General features: G+C 43.6%; 1 protein-coding gene across 6 annotated transcripts in view; it reads left to right on the top strand.

The window, feature by feature from the left end:
- The first annotated feature begins 12,060 nt into the window (after window positions 1-12,060).
- The window catches only part of ZBTB17 (zinc finger and BTB domain containing 17), a 36,034-nt gene continuing 35,869 nt past the window's right edge, over window positions 12,061-12,225 (top strand). For 3 of the 6 annotated variants that reach the window (XM_017865265.1, XM_017865267.1, XM_017865268.1), the window contains exon 1: window positions 12,086-12,210. In XM_017865265.1, the coding sequence (XP_017720754.1) occupies window positions 12,204-12,210 (7 nt within the window). In that variant the 5' untranslated portion in view covers window positions 12,086-12,203. Of the gene's footprint in view, window positions 12,211-12,225 lie in introns of all 6 variants that reach the window. The other 3 variants (XM_017865269.1, XM_017865266.1, XM_017865271.1) reach the window with 2 other exon arrangements.

Genomic DNA, 12,225 nt, shown 5'->3' on the forward strand with positions numbered 1-12,225 from the left:
GGCAAAAAGAGAGACAGGGAGAGAGAGGTGCATGAGTAGGAGTTCAGGTCACTCTTGATGCCAGTTCCCAGTGCAAACTTCGGTTACTATCACCTATCCACACATGCAATAAAGTCTTCTGCCTGCTGCTTATAGCCCCCAAGAACCCCTTCTCCTGGAGAATAAAATCTTTTTTTTTTTTTTTTTGTGAGACGGAGTCTCGCTCTGTCGCCCAGGCTGGAGTGCAGTGGCGTGATCTTGGCTCACTGCAAGCTCCACCTCCCGGGTTCACGCCATTCTCCTGCCTCAACCTCCCAAGTAGCTGGGACTACAGATGCCCGCCACCATGCCCAGCTAATTTTTTGTATTTTTAGTAGAGACGGGGTTTCACCATATTAACAAGGATGGTCTCTATCTCCTGACATCGTGATCCACCCGGCTCGGCCTCCCAAAGTGCTAGAATTACAAGCATGAGCCACTGCACCTGGCCTCCCTTTCCTTTCTTTGATTCATTGTTTGAATCTTTTGAGGATCGAACAAGTGTGAAGTTCAACTGCATAGTGCCTTCACTCCTGACAGTCACATTCTCAGTAATTGGATTATACCTATAATAAAGGTGATAGATCAGAACCACACTCCTTTAGCTGGGGTACCCAAGCCCTGGGAAAACAGGTATGCACAGAATGTGTGGATCCTTCAGATAAATGTGGTGCATCTTCCTAAAGAGATGAAATTTTAACGTTGAGTAACTTATTATTTTTTAATACATTGATTAATAAAGAACAGACATGGATATACTACAAAATATGAACAGTTTTTTAAAAAATATTTTTTTCTTTTTGAGATGGAGTCTCCCCCCATTGACCAGGCTGTAGTGCAGAGGTGTGATCTCAGCACACTGCAACCTCCGCCTCCTGGGTTCAAGTGATTCTCCTGCCTCAGCCTCCCGAGTACCTGGGATTACAGGCGTGCACCACCACACCTGGCTAATTATTGTATTTTTAACAGAGATGGGATTTTACCATGTTGGCCAAGCTGGTCTTGAACTCCTGACCTCAAGTGATCCACCCACCTCAGCCTCCCAAAGTGCTGGGATTATATGGGTGAGCCACTGTGCTCGGCCTGGGTTTTTAAGATTAAGTAAATGACTTCAAAAGAAAGTTAGTTCTTGTAGTGGATACTCACATGTCTCCTGGAATTTGAATTCACTTGTCTTCCATCAGGGTATATGGGTGGCAGGGCGCGGTGGCTCACGCCTGTAATCCCAGTAGTTTGGGAGGCCGAGGTGGGTGGATCACTTGAGATCAGGAGTTTGAGACCAGCCTGGCCAACATGGCAAATCCCTGTCTCTACTAAAAATAGAAAAATTATCCTGGTGTAGTGGCAGGTGCCTGTATATATTAATGCTTATTGCAATATTTTTAATAGCAAAAAAGAAAACAACTAAAGTGTTTATCAGTAGGGCATTTATTAAATTGTGATCGTTATAAGCTAATATTCTATTCAGCTATTAAAAGGAATGATGTAGATTTCTATTTACTAATACGGAAAGATTGCTTGATACTTTATGAACTACAAAAAGCAGGGTGCACATTAGAATGTATAGTATGATTTATCTGGCAAAGTGAACGAAGTGATAGATAAACTTGTATATGTAAAAACGTATTTCCTGGCTGGGCACAGTGGTTCACGCCTGTAATCCCAGCACTTTGGGAGGCCTAGGCGGGTGGATCACCTGAGGTCAGGAATTCCAGACCAGCCTGACCAACATGGAGAAACCCTGTCTCTACTAAAAATTAAAATGTTTGCTGGGCTGTGGTGGTGGGTGCCTGTAATCTCAGCTACTTAGGAGGCTGAAGCACAAGAATTGCTTGAACCCAGGGGGCAGAGGTGGCAGTGAGCTGAGATCATGCCCTTGGCACTCCTGCCTGGGTGACAGAGCGAGACCCTGTCTCAAAAGAGAAGGGAAGGGAAGGGAAGGGAGGGGAGAGGAGAGAAGGCGAGGAGAGTCACAGAAGACCACCTGTTGTATGATTCCGTTTATATGAAGTGCCCAGAATAGGCAAATCCATAGAGATAAAGCAGATTAGTGGTTGTCAGGAGCTGGGAGGGGAGGAAGGAATGGGAAGTGTCTGTTAATGGGCATGAAGCTTTGTCTGGGGATAATGACACTGTTCTGAAATTAGTGGTGATGGTGGCACACCTTTGTGAATATACCAAAAACCACTGATCTGTACATTCTACAAGGATGAATTGTATGTATGTGAATTATATCTCAATAAAGTTGTTGTATTTTAAGAAAGGAAATAAGCTCTATGCTGCCTTTCCTCAATGAACCATATTTTCAGGTAACTGCGTTACCCTGGTTGATGCGGGGAATTCCTGTTTACAGAAGAATTCCAGCTCATGGATGTGGAAAGAATGATAAAAATGCATTATTTTACAACCCCTAATGAAATCAATGACTCAGAGATCTTCAAAAGAAAAACCCATTGCTTGGAAGGTTGATGGGGAAATTCCCAAAGGCGAAGTCTAATTGCTGCCACGCACCCCCACCAAGGGGGCCCATGATGTGACTTCCCAGAAGCACTCAGCAAAACCTGTGAAATGCTCCTCCCAAAAAAAGTTGAATCTGGGCCGGGCCTCGTGGCTCATGCCTGGAATCCCAGCACTTTGGGAGATCAAAGTTCAAGGACTGCTTGAGCCCGTGCTTGAGTTCGTGCTCAGCCTGGGCAACATAGAAAGACACTGTCTCTATAAAAAAAAAATAATAGGCCGGGCGCGGTGGCTCAAGCCTGTAATCCCAGCACTTCGGGAGGCCGAGACGGGCGGATCACGAGGTCAGGAGATCGAGACCATCCTGGCTAACACAGTGAAACCCCGTCTCTACTAAAAAATACAAAAAACTAGCTGGGCGAGGTGGCGGGCGCCTGTAGTCCCAGCTACTCGGGAGGCTGAGGCAGGAGAATGGCGTAAACCCGGGAGGCAGAGCTTACAGTGAGCTGAGATCCGGCCACTGTACTCCAGCCTGGGCGACAGAGCGAGACTCCGTCTCAAAAAAAAATAATAATAATAATAATAATAATTAAAAAGTTAGCCAGGCATGGTGGTGCATACCTGTAGTTCCAACTACTTGGGAGCCTGAGGCAGGAGAATTGCTTGAGCCCAGGAGTTTGAGGCTGCAGTGAGCCATGATCACACCACCACACTCCAGCCTGGGTGACAGAATGAGATCCTGCCTCTAAAACGTAATAATAACAATAATAAATTTTTAAAAATTAGACCCGGGCCTGGGTGTGGTGGTTCATGCCCATAATCCCAGCACTTTGGGAGGCCAAGGCAGGTGGATCACTTGAGGTCAGAAGTTCAAGATTAGCCTGGCCAACATGGTGAAGCGCCACCTCTACTAAAAATACAAAAATAAGTTGCGCGTGGTGGCGCGTGCCTGTAATCCAGCTACTCGGGAGGCTGGGGCATGAGAATCACTTGCACCTGGGAGGCAGAGGTTGCAGTGAGAGAAGATTGCACCACTGCACTCCGGCCTGGGTAACAGAGTGACACTCTGTCTCAAATAAATAATAAAACGTTAGACCTGAATCTACTGACACCTTGAGGGCTTATTTACAGGAAAGAGGGAGACAGAGAAGCTAGTTAAATGACAGTATAAGGAAGCAAACAGAGAATTCCAGAATGTGGGAATGCTATGGGACAACAGGCTCTATTTTTGGTTCAAGGCAACAAGAGGGAACAAACGAAAAACAAGGAAATGAAAGACTTTGGAATAAAAGTGACTCAAAAGACAATTTTAAAAGCACCACCACACAATTGTGACTGTGGTGGGAGGACTTTGTATGGATCCTGATTTGAACAAAGCAATCATAAAAAGATACTTGGAGACAATTAGCAAAATTTGATTATGACTGAATATTACATTATTCCAAAGAATAATTCTGAATGTTGTTAGGCATGATCAGGGCATTGTGGAATTTTTTTTACAGATGCACACTGAAATATCATCTTCATGCATGCCACAATGACATGATCTGGGATTTGCTTTAAAATACTTCTTCAGGCTGGGCGCAGTGGCTCACGCCTGTAATCCTAGCACTTTGGAAGGCCGAAGCGGGCGGATCACCTGAGGTCAAGAGTTCAAGACCAGCCTGGCCAACATGGCAAAACCCCATCTCTACTAAAAATACAAAAATTAACCAGGTGTGGTGGCAGATGCCTGAGGTCCCAGATACTCAGGAGGCTGAGGCAGGAGAATCACTTGACCCTGGGAGGTGGAGATTACAGTGAGCCGAGATCACACCACAGCACTCCAGCCTGAGCCACAGAGTGAGACTCCATCTCAAAAAAAAAAAAAGAAAAAAGAAAGGAAGAATATATTAAGAATATGTAGCAAAACTTAACTATTGAAACTGGATGATGGAAATACAGAAAATGTCTTATTACTTTCACTTTTGTGTAATTTATAACATTTTCAAAAATGGATGGGAACTAAAAAGTATATGCCAAGGATTTCTGGGAAGAGTTAAGAAAACCATTTCATGACAAGTAAACAGGAAGAAAAGCAATATTTATAAATTAATACGCGGCTGTGTTACATAATTTGCGATTTTTAAGATTTGTGCAATCAAGTTGGTAAATTGTATAAACAACTATTCGTCTATCTACAGCTCTTCAAGTTTATGTCTACAAGGTTTATCTACACTTCTTCAAGTTTATGTCTACAGGGTGACCAACTGCTTAAAAAGTTATCCTTATAGGGAAAATGCAGGGTTTCCCACATGTGAATAGTAACTGAGCTTTGGCAGGGCATTAGAGTAGAAAGTGGATGAAGTTTAGGCTGGAGACTCTGGAGATGGTGAGGGGTGCTGTGTGTCACTTTGGCGGCTGACTGAGGGTGGGGCAAGAATATTGGAGGGGAGAAGCTTGGGGCTGAGGGACCTGGTTAGTTATATAACTGAATCAATGGCACCTAATGAGAAACCAGGCAAGTTGTAATCATTCACTCACTCAATCAACACATGTATACTTAACTCCTGTCCTGTCTCAGTCATTAAGTGAAAATTCTTGGATTCCTTCTTCTGTAATATTCTAAGCAGTTTCTGGCATCTCAACTCAACTTTGTTTTATAAAGGCCATTGTCAATCCAGATTTTAATCAACCAGTTGACCTGTTAGAACCATTTCCAGCTGGAATTTTAAAACCCCAAATCTCTGTAATATATTATATTGACAAATTCAGCCAAATGTTACCTTCTTTCCTCTCTGACCTAGCACCCATATTCCCTAGGCTTCAGCTCACTCAATTAGCTAAGACTTGTTTGTTTGATTGTTTTATTTTGTTGTGGAAGCTATATCCTCCTTGGTCAGACTCTGTGCCTGTCTCCTGGAGCATCCTGGAATCTGACTTTCATTTAGATCTGGAAATGAACAATGGGCAGTGGAGTGGTCATGAGAATTAGAATTCTCTTGTAAAATAACTTCTCTGGCTGAGGTCATTACACACTTCCCAGAGAAAGCAGAATCAGCCTGGTCTGATGGAAGGAGGGGCTGCTTCTACTAGCAAAGGAATCTCACTGGACTTTGGATATGGGTAGTCAGGGAACACAAAATCATCAGCATCCACCCAAACATCCCTATTTCAGTTCCTGAGAGCCACTTTTTCCTGTTTCATGCACCTGGTCAGGCTGTGAATACAACATACATAACAATTATATTACAAATCAGCAACCCATGGGATCAGCTCTCTTCAATTTTTGGCTACATGAGCCCTGTGGCTATAAGAGATGATACATCTATTGCAGTAGTCAGGAATGACACCAGGTTATCTGACCCTGCCCTGAACCAAGAATTTAAACCCCAAATCTTTTCTTATTTGAAGCTCTGTGGTGCAATTATAAACAGCCATGACCTTGCTTGCCAGCAGATATCAGCCAAAAGCAGCAGGACTATGGCTACAGCCTCACTTCCTTCTTCCAAATCCCACTAATTGGCAGAACCCATCCATATCTGGGATTCTAATTGCAACTGAGTCTGGGAAATACATTTTTCTTTTTTTGAGACGGAGTTTCACTCTTGTTACCCAGGCTGGAGTGCAATGATGCAATCTTGGCTCACTGCAACTTCTGCCTTCCGGGTTCAAGCGATTCTCCTTCCTCAGCCTCCTGAGAAGCTAGGATTACAGGCATGCACCACCACACTTGGCTAATTTTGTATTTTTAGTAAAGATAGTGTTTCTCTATGTTGGTCAGGCTGGTCTCAAACTCCCGACCTCAGATGATTCACCTGCCTTGGCCTCCCAAAGTGCTGGGATTACAGATGTGAACCACCACACCAGTGGAAATACAATTTTTTAGCTTTTTAGATTCTGGAAAGAATGGATGCTGAGCCCTGGTTGATCACATCAAACACAGATAGACCCAGGGATAGATTTGTATGCTTAATATTGGGAAGACAAGAAGGTTCCTAACAGATTTGCTATTATTCTCCCTGTAAAAGAAGAGGTGAAATACAAGTGTTGGTAAGGATGTCGAAAAATTGGAACCTTTGTGTACTGTTGGTGGGAACACAAAATGGTGCAGCCACTATGAAGAACCAGTATATGGGGATTCCTAAAAAAAATAAAAATAGAACCACCACAGGATCCAGAAACCCCACTTATGGGTCTTTATCTAAAAGAACTGAAATCAGGAACTTGAAGAGATATTTGTGCTCTACTGTTCATTGTAGCATTTATTCACAATAGCCAAAATGTGGAAGCAATCCAACCGAGGGTCTATCGACAGACAAATGATTAAATAAAATATGGCATATACATAAAATAGAATATTATTCAGCCTTTAAAAAAGAAATTCTGCAACATTTGACAACAGTGATAAACCTTAAGGGCATTGTGCTATGTGAAATAAGCCAGTCACAGAAGGACAAATCCAGCATGATTCCACTGTAAACTAAAATAAAATCCCAAGTCCCCCAACGACTGAACGGACCTCCTTTTGGCTAAGGGGACCCCAGAAAAACCTTAGAGACTGAGTTCCCAGCTACAACAGGGTGGGACGTTAGACACGTGATATGGTTTGGCTGTATCCCCACCCAAATCTCATCTTGAATTGTAGTTTCCATAAACCTCACATGTTGTGGGAGGGACCCAGTGGGAGGTAATTGAATCATGGGGGTGATTACCCCCATGCTGCTGTTCTCAGGATAGTGAGTGAGAGTGAGTTCTCTGGACATCCGATGTTTTGTTTTGTCTTTGTTTTTGTTTTAGATGGAGACTCGCTATTTTTAGCAGAGATGGAGTTTCAACATGTTGGCCTGGAACTCCTGACCTCAAGTGATCCACCCGCTTTGGCCTCCCAAACTTCTGGGATTACAGGCATGAGCCACCACACCTGGCCTTTCTGATGGTTTTATAAAGGGCTTTGCCTCCTTTTGCTAATTCTCCTTCTTGCTACTGCCTTGTGAAGAAGGATGTGTTTGCTTCCCCTTCCACCATGATTAGAAGTTGCCTGAGGCCTCCCCAGTCATGCCGAATTGTGAGTCAACTAAACCTCTTTCCTTTACAGATTACACAGTCTTGGGTATGTCTTTATTAGCAGCATGAAAATGGATTAATACAACACACCTTGATATACCTATTAGTGTTATTTATTTATTTATTTATTTTTTGAGACAGTCTTGCTCTGTCCCCCAGGCTGAAGTACAGTGCCGCAATCTTGGCTCACTGCAACCTTCGCCTCCTGGGTTCAAGAGATTCTCCTGCCTCAGCCTCCCAAGTAGCTGGGATTACATGTGCATGCCACCATGCCCAGTTAATTTTTGTATTTTTAGTAGAGACAGGTTTCACCATGTTGGCCAGGCTGGTCTCGAACTCCTGACCTCAAGTGATCCATCTGCCTCAGCCTCCCAAAGTGCTAGGATTACAGGTGTGAGCCACCACACCTGGCTCTATTTGTGTTTTAGACATAACAACTGATGAGCATTAAAGTTAAAATAGAGACAATAAGACTGACAGAACAGACTGTGGCAATAAAATCCCAAATTATAGACAGGACCCAAGGCTGTGCCAGGCAAGGGTTAAGCCATGCACCCCTACCTTAAAGAATAAACTATGTTCAATTGCCACAAGGTTTTTCATTTTCTGTCGCAGCTAAATGAGTACTTGCCTCAAGATAAACAGTATTAAAACAATTATGACTCGTTCAGCTCACAGACGCTGACTGGAACCCCTGTTCCACCAGCCATAACTACAGGTTGGGACAAAGAAGTTGATTTCAGTAACTTTCTCCAGCTAAGAAGACCACCATTCATTGACTGGTTCTGGCCAGTTTACAGAGGCTGTGCACTTGAATGTTTTTGTGCTCCGAAAAAGACCTTTGACATATAGGGCCTAATTATAATACATTTATTAAAGATTTTTTAAGAGACAGGGTCTTGGTTTGTCACCCAGGCTGGAATGCAGTGGCACAATCATAGCTCACTGCAGCCTCGAACTCCTGGGCTGAAGTGATCCTCCTCTCAGCCTCCCAAGTAGCTGGGATTACAGGCATGCATTACCATGCCCAGCTAAGCTTTTATTTTTAGTAGAGATCGGGGGGAGTCTCACTATGTTGCCCAGGCTTGTCTCCAATTCCCAGTCTCGAGCGATCCTCCTGCATTGGCATCCCAAAGTGCTGGGATTACAGGCATGAGCCACCACACCTGGCCTGTAATATATTTAAATGCTAAGTCCAAACATTAGTTCAACCTAAAGTAAACATGGGTCATGTATTATCACCTATGTAACAAACCTGCACATCCTGCACATTCTGCACATGTATCCTTGAACTTAAAATAAAAGTTGAAGAGAAAGAACAAATTCTTAAGAGGACAGATCTCATGTTTCCTTACCATGATTTAAAAAAAAATTTTTTTTTAAGAAGTGGGGAAGTATGGAACCAAAAAGGGGCCTACATAGCCAAAGCAAGACTAAGCAAAAAGAACAAATCTGGAAGCATCACATTATGTACCTTCAAACTATACTACAAGGCTATAGTCACCAAAACAGCATGGTACTGGAATAAAGTAGGTACATAGACCAATGGAACAGAATAGAGAACCCAGAAATAAAGCCAAATACTTACATCCAGTGGATCTTCAACAAAGCAAACAAAAACGTAAAGTGGGGATAGGACACCCTATTCAATAAATGGTACTGTGATAATTGGCAAGCCACATGTAGAAGAATTAAACTGGATCCTCATCTCTCACCTTACACAAAAATCAACTCAAGATAGATCAAAGACTGAAATCTAAGACCTGAAACCATAAAAATTCTAGAAGACAACACTGGAAAAACTCTTATGGACATTGGCTTAGGCAAAGACTTTATGACTAAGAACCCAAAAGCAAATGCAACAAAAATGAAAATAAATAAATGGGACCTAATTAAACTAAAAAGGTTCTGCACAGCAAAATAAATAATCAGCAGAGTAAACAGACAACCCATAGAGTGGGAGAAAATTTCCACAAACTATGCATCCAACAAAGAACTAATATCCAGAATCTACAAGGAACTCAAACAAATCAGCAAGAAAAAAGCAAATAATCCTATCAAAAAGTCGCATGCTAAGGACATGAATAGACAATTTTTTTTTTTTTTTTTTTTTTTATGAGATGGAGTCTCGCACTGTCGCCCAGGCTAGTGTGCAGTGGCACAATCTCAGCTCACTGCAACCTCGGGCTCAAGCAATTCTCCCTGCCTCAGCCTCCTGAGTAGCTGGAACTACAGGTGCCCACCATGATGCTGGCTTTGCTTTTTGTATTTTTTAGTAGAGACGGGATTTCGCCATGTTGACCGGGCTGGTCTCGAACTCCTGACCTCAGGTGATCTGCCCTCCTTGACCTCCCGAAGTGCTGGAATTACAGGCATGAGCCAGCATGCCCTGCCCGACAATTCTTAAAAGAAGATACACAAATGGCCAACAAACGTGAAAAAATGCTCAATATCACTAATTATCAGGGAAATGCAAATCAAAACCATAAAGTGTACCTACTCCTGCATGAATGGCCATAATCAAAAATAAAAAAAAATAGATGTTGACATGGATGTGGTGAAAAGGGAACACTTTTACACTGCTAGTGGGAATGTAAACTAGTACAATCACTATGGAAAACAGTACGGAGATTCCTTAAAGAACTAAAAGTAAATTTGCCATTAGCTCCAGCAATCCCAATAGCGGGTATCTACCCAGAGGAAAATAAGTCATTATACAAAAAAGACACTTCCACACACATGTTTGTAGCAGCACAATTCCTAATTGCAAAAATACAGAACCAGCTCAAATGCCCATCAGTGCATGAGTGGATAAAGAAAATGTGGTATATATATAACATGGAATAATAGCCATAAAAAGGAATGAGATAGTGGCATTTGCAGCAACCTGGATGGAGCTAGAGACCATTATTCAAAATGAAGTAACTCAGGAATGGAAAACCAAATATCGTATGTTCTCACTTTTAAGTGGGAGCTAAGCTATGAGGATGCAAAGGCATAAGAATGATACAATGGACTTTGGGAACTCAGGGGGAAGGGTGGGAGGGGTGAGGGATAAAGGACTACATCTTGGGTACAATGTACACTGTTTGGGTGATGGGTCCCCCAAATTCACAGAAATCACGACTAAAGAACTTATCCACGCAACCAAACACCACCTGTTCCCCAAAACTACTGAAAGAAAACTAAAATATGATTAAAAGAATGGGTGAAGTTAGCCAGTTGTGGGTGCACATGCCTGTAGTCTCAGCTCCTGGGGAGGCTGAAATGGGATGCTTGGGCCTAGGGGTTTCAGTCTAGCCTGGGCAGCATAGCGATTCCCCATCTAAAAAAAAGAAAAAGAAAAAGAAAAGAAAAGACGGCCGGGCGCGCTGGCTCACGCCTGTAATCCCAGTACCTTGGGAGGCCGGGGCAGGCAGATCACGAGGTCAGAAGATCGAGACCATGCTGGCTAACGCCGTGAAACCCCGTCTCTACTAAAAATAAAAAAAATTAGCCGGGCGAGGTGGCGGGCGCCTGTAGTCCCAGCTACTCCGGAGGCTGAGGCAGGAGAATGGCGTAAACCCGGGAGGCGGAGCTTGCAGTGAGCCGAGATCGCACCACTACACTCCAGCCTGGGCGACAGAGCGAGACTCCGTCTCAAAAAGGAAAAAAAAAAGACAAGAAGGGGTCAACTGCTGGGCTTTTTTATTTCTCTAGCCATTGTGAAGACAGGAGTGAGTTGCCAGATTGGCATATGTTGCAGTCCCACTGAAGGCTAGTGGACATGAATCTCTAGGGAACAGTCTCGCCACTGCCTACTTTCTTCAGCTGTGCTTGGCTGTTTGGGAGCAAACAAAGAGAAAAGGTGCAGTTGGATTCACACAGCGTTGGTTTTCTTACCAAATCCATGTGACAAAAAGACAAGGGAGCAAAGACCTTATAGTAGTGGCAAGAGTGTTGTTAAAATTATAGATTATGGAAAATAATCAGGCCTAGCAGTAAATAAAGAAGAAAGCCCTCAGACTGTGAGAAAGTGGAGAAGCCAGTGGCCTAGAGCTACCAAAAAGGTAGAAGAGGGGCCACAGAGGGGCCGTGCAAATCTGCAGACGCTTTTGTTTTCAGACACCTTTATTCACGTCCAAGATAATCAGGGAAGGGGATAATGTTCGGTTCGGAAGGTAGAAAAACACAACTGGGATCTGCAGCTTTGAAGCCGCAAGTAGATTCACATCTCCGGTCCACCACTTACAAGAATCTGTGACCCTGGACAATTCATTTACACTTTTTGAGTCTGTTTCCCCTTTTTTAAAATTAGGAGAATAATACTATCTTATAATTGGTGAGAGGGTTTAAAGAGATAATGCATGTAAAGCGCTTAACACAGTGCCTGGCACACAGTAAGAGCTGAACACATGATGTTACTGTTGTATTTGGAAGAGAAACCAAGGCAGGGGTACAATGAGGACAACTCAGCGCAGAAGTACTGTAAGGTGGAACTTTTGGACAGCTAGGCGCATGCGTCTGTCTATGGGCGCTCGCCTAGCGAGGACGCTGCGCATGCGCCGGAAGTTGCAGCCGGGAAGCCTGCGAGGTCGGTTCCGCCCGACTCTAACATGGCGGCGCCCTTTGTCTGCTCTGTAGTGCTGTCCCCGGCCTTCTCGCGGCCGTGATGCACCTCCCTCTGCGGTGGGGTCCGGGACATGGCAGGTGAGGGTCAACAAT

This window comes from Rhinopithecus bieti, unplaced genomic scaffold (assembly GCF_001698545.2).
Source record: "Rhinopithecus bieti isolate Rb0 unplaced genomic scaffold, ASM169854v2 scaffold_81031, whole genome shotgun sequence".
In the NCBI taxonomy this organism is placed as follows: domain Eukaryota; kingdom Metazoa; phylum Chordata; class Mammalia; order Primates; family Cercopithecidae; genus Rhinopithecus; species Rhinopithecus bieti.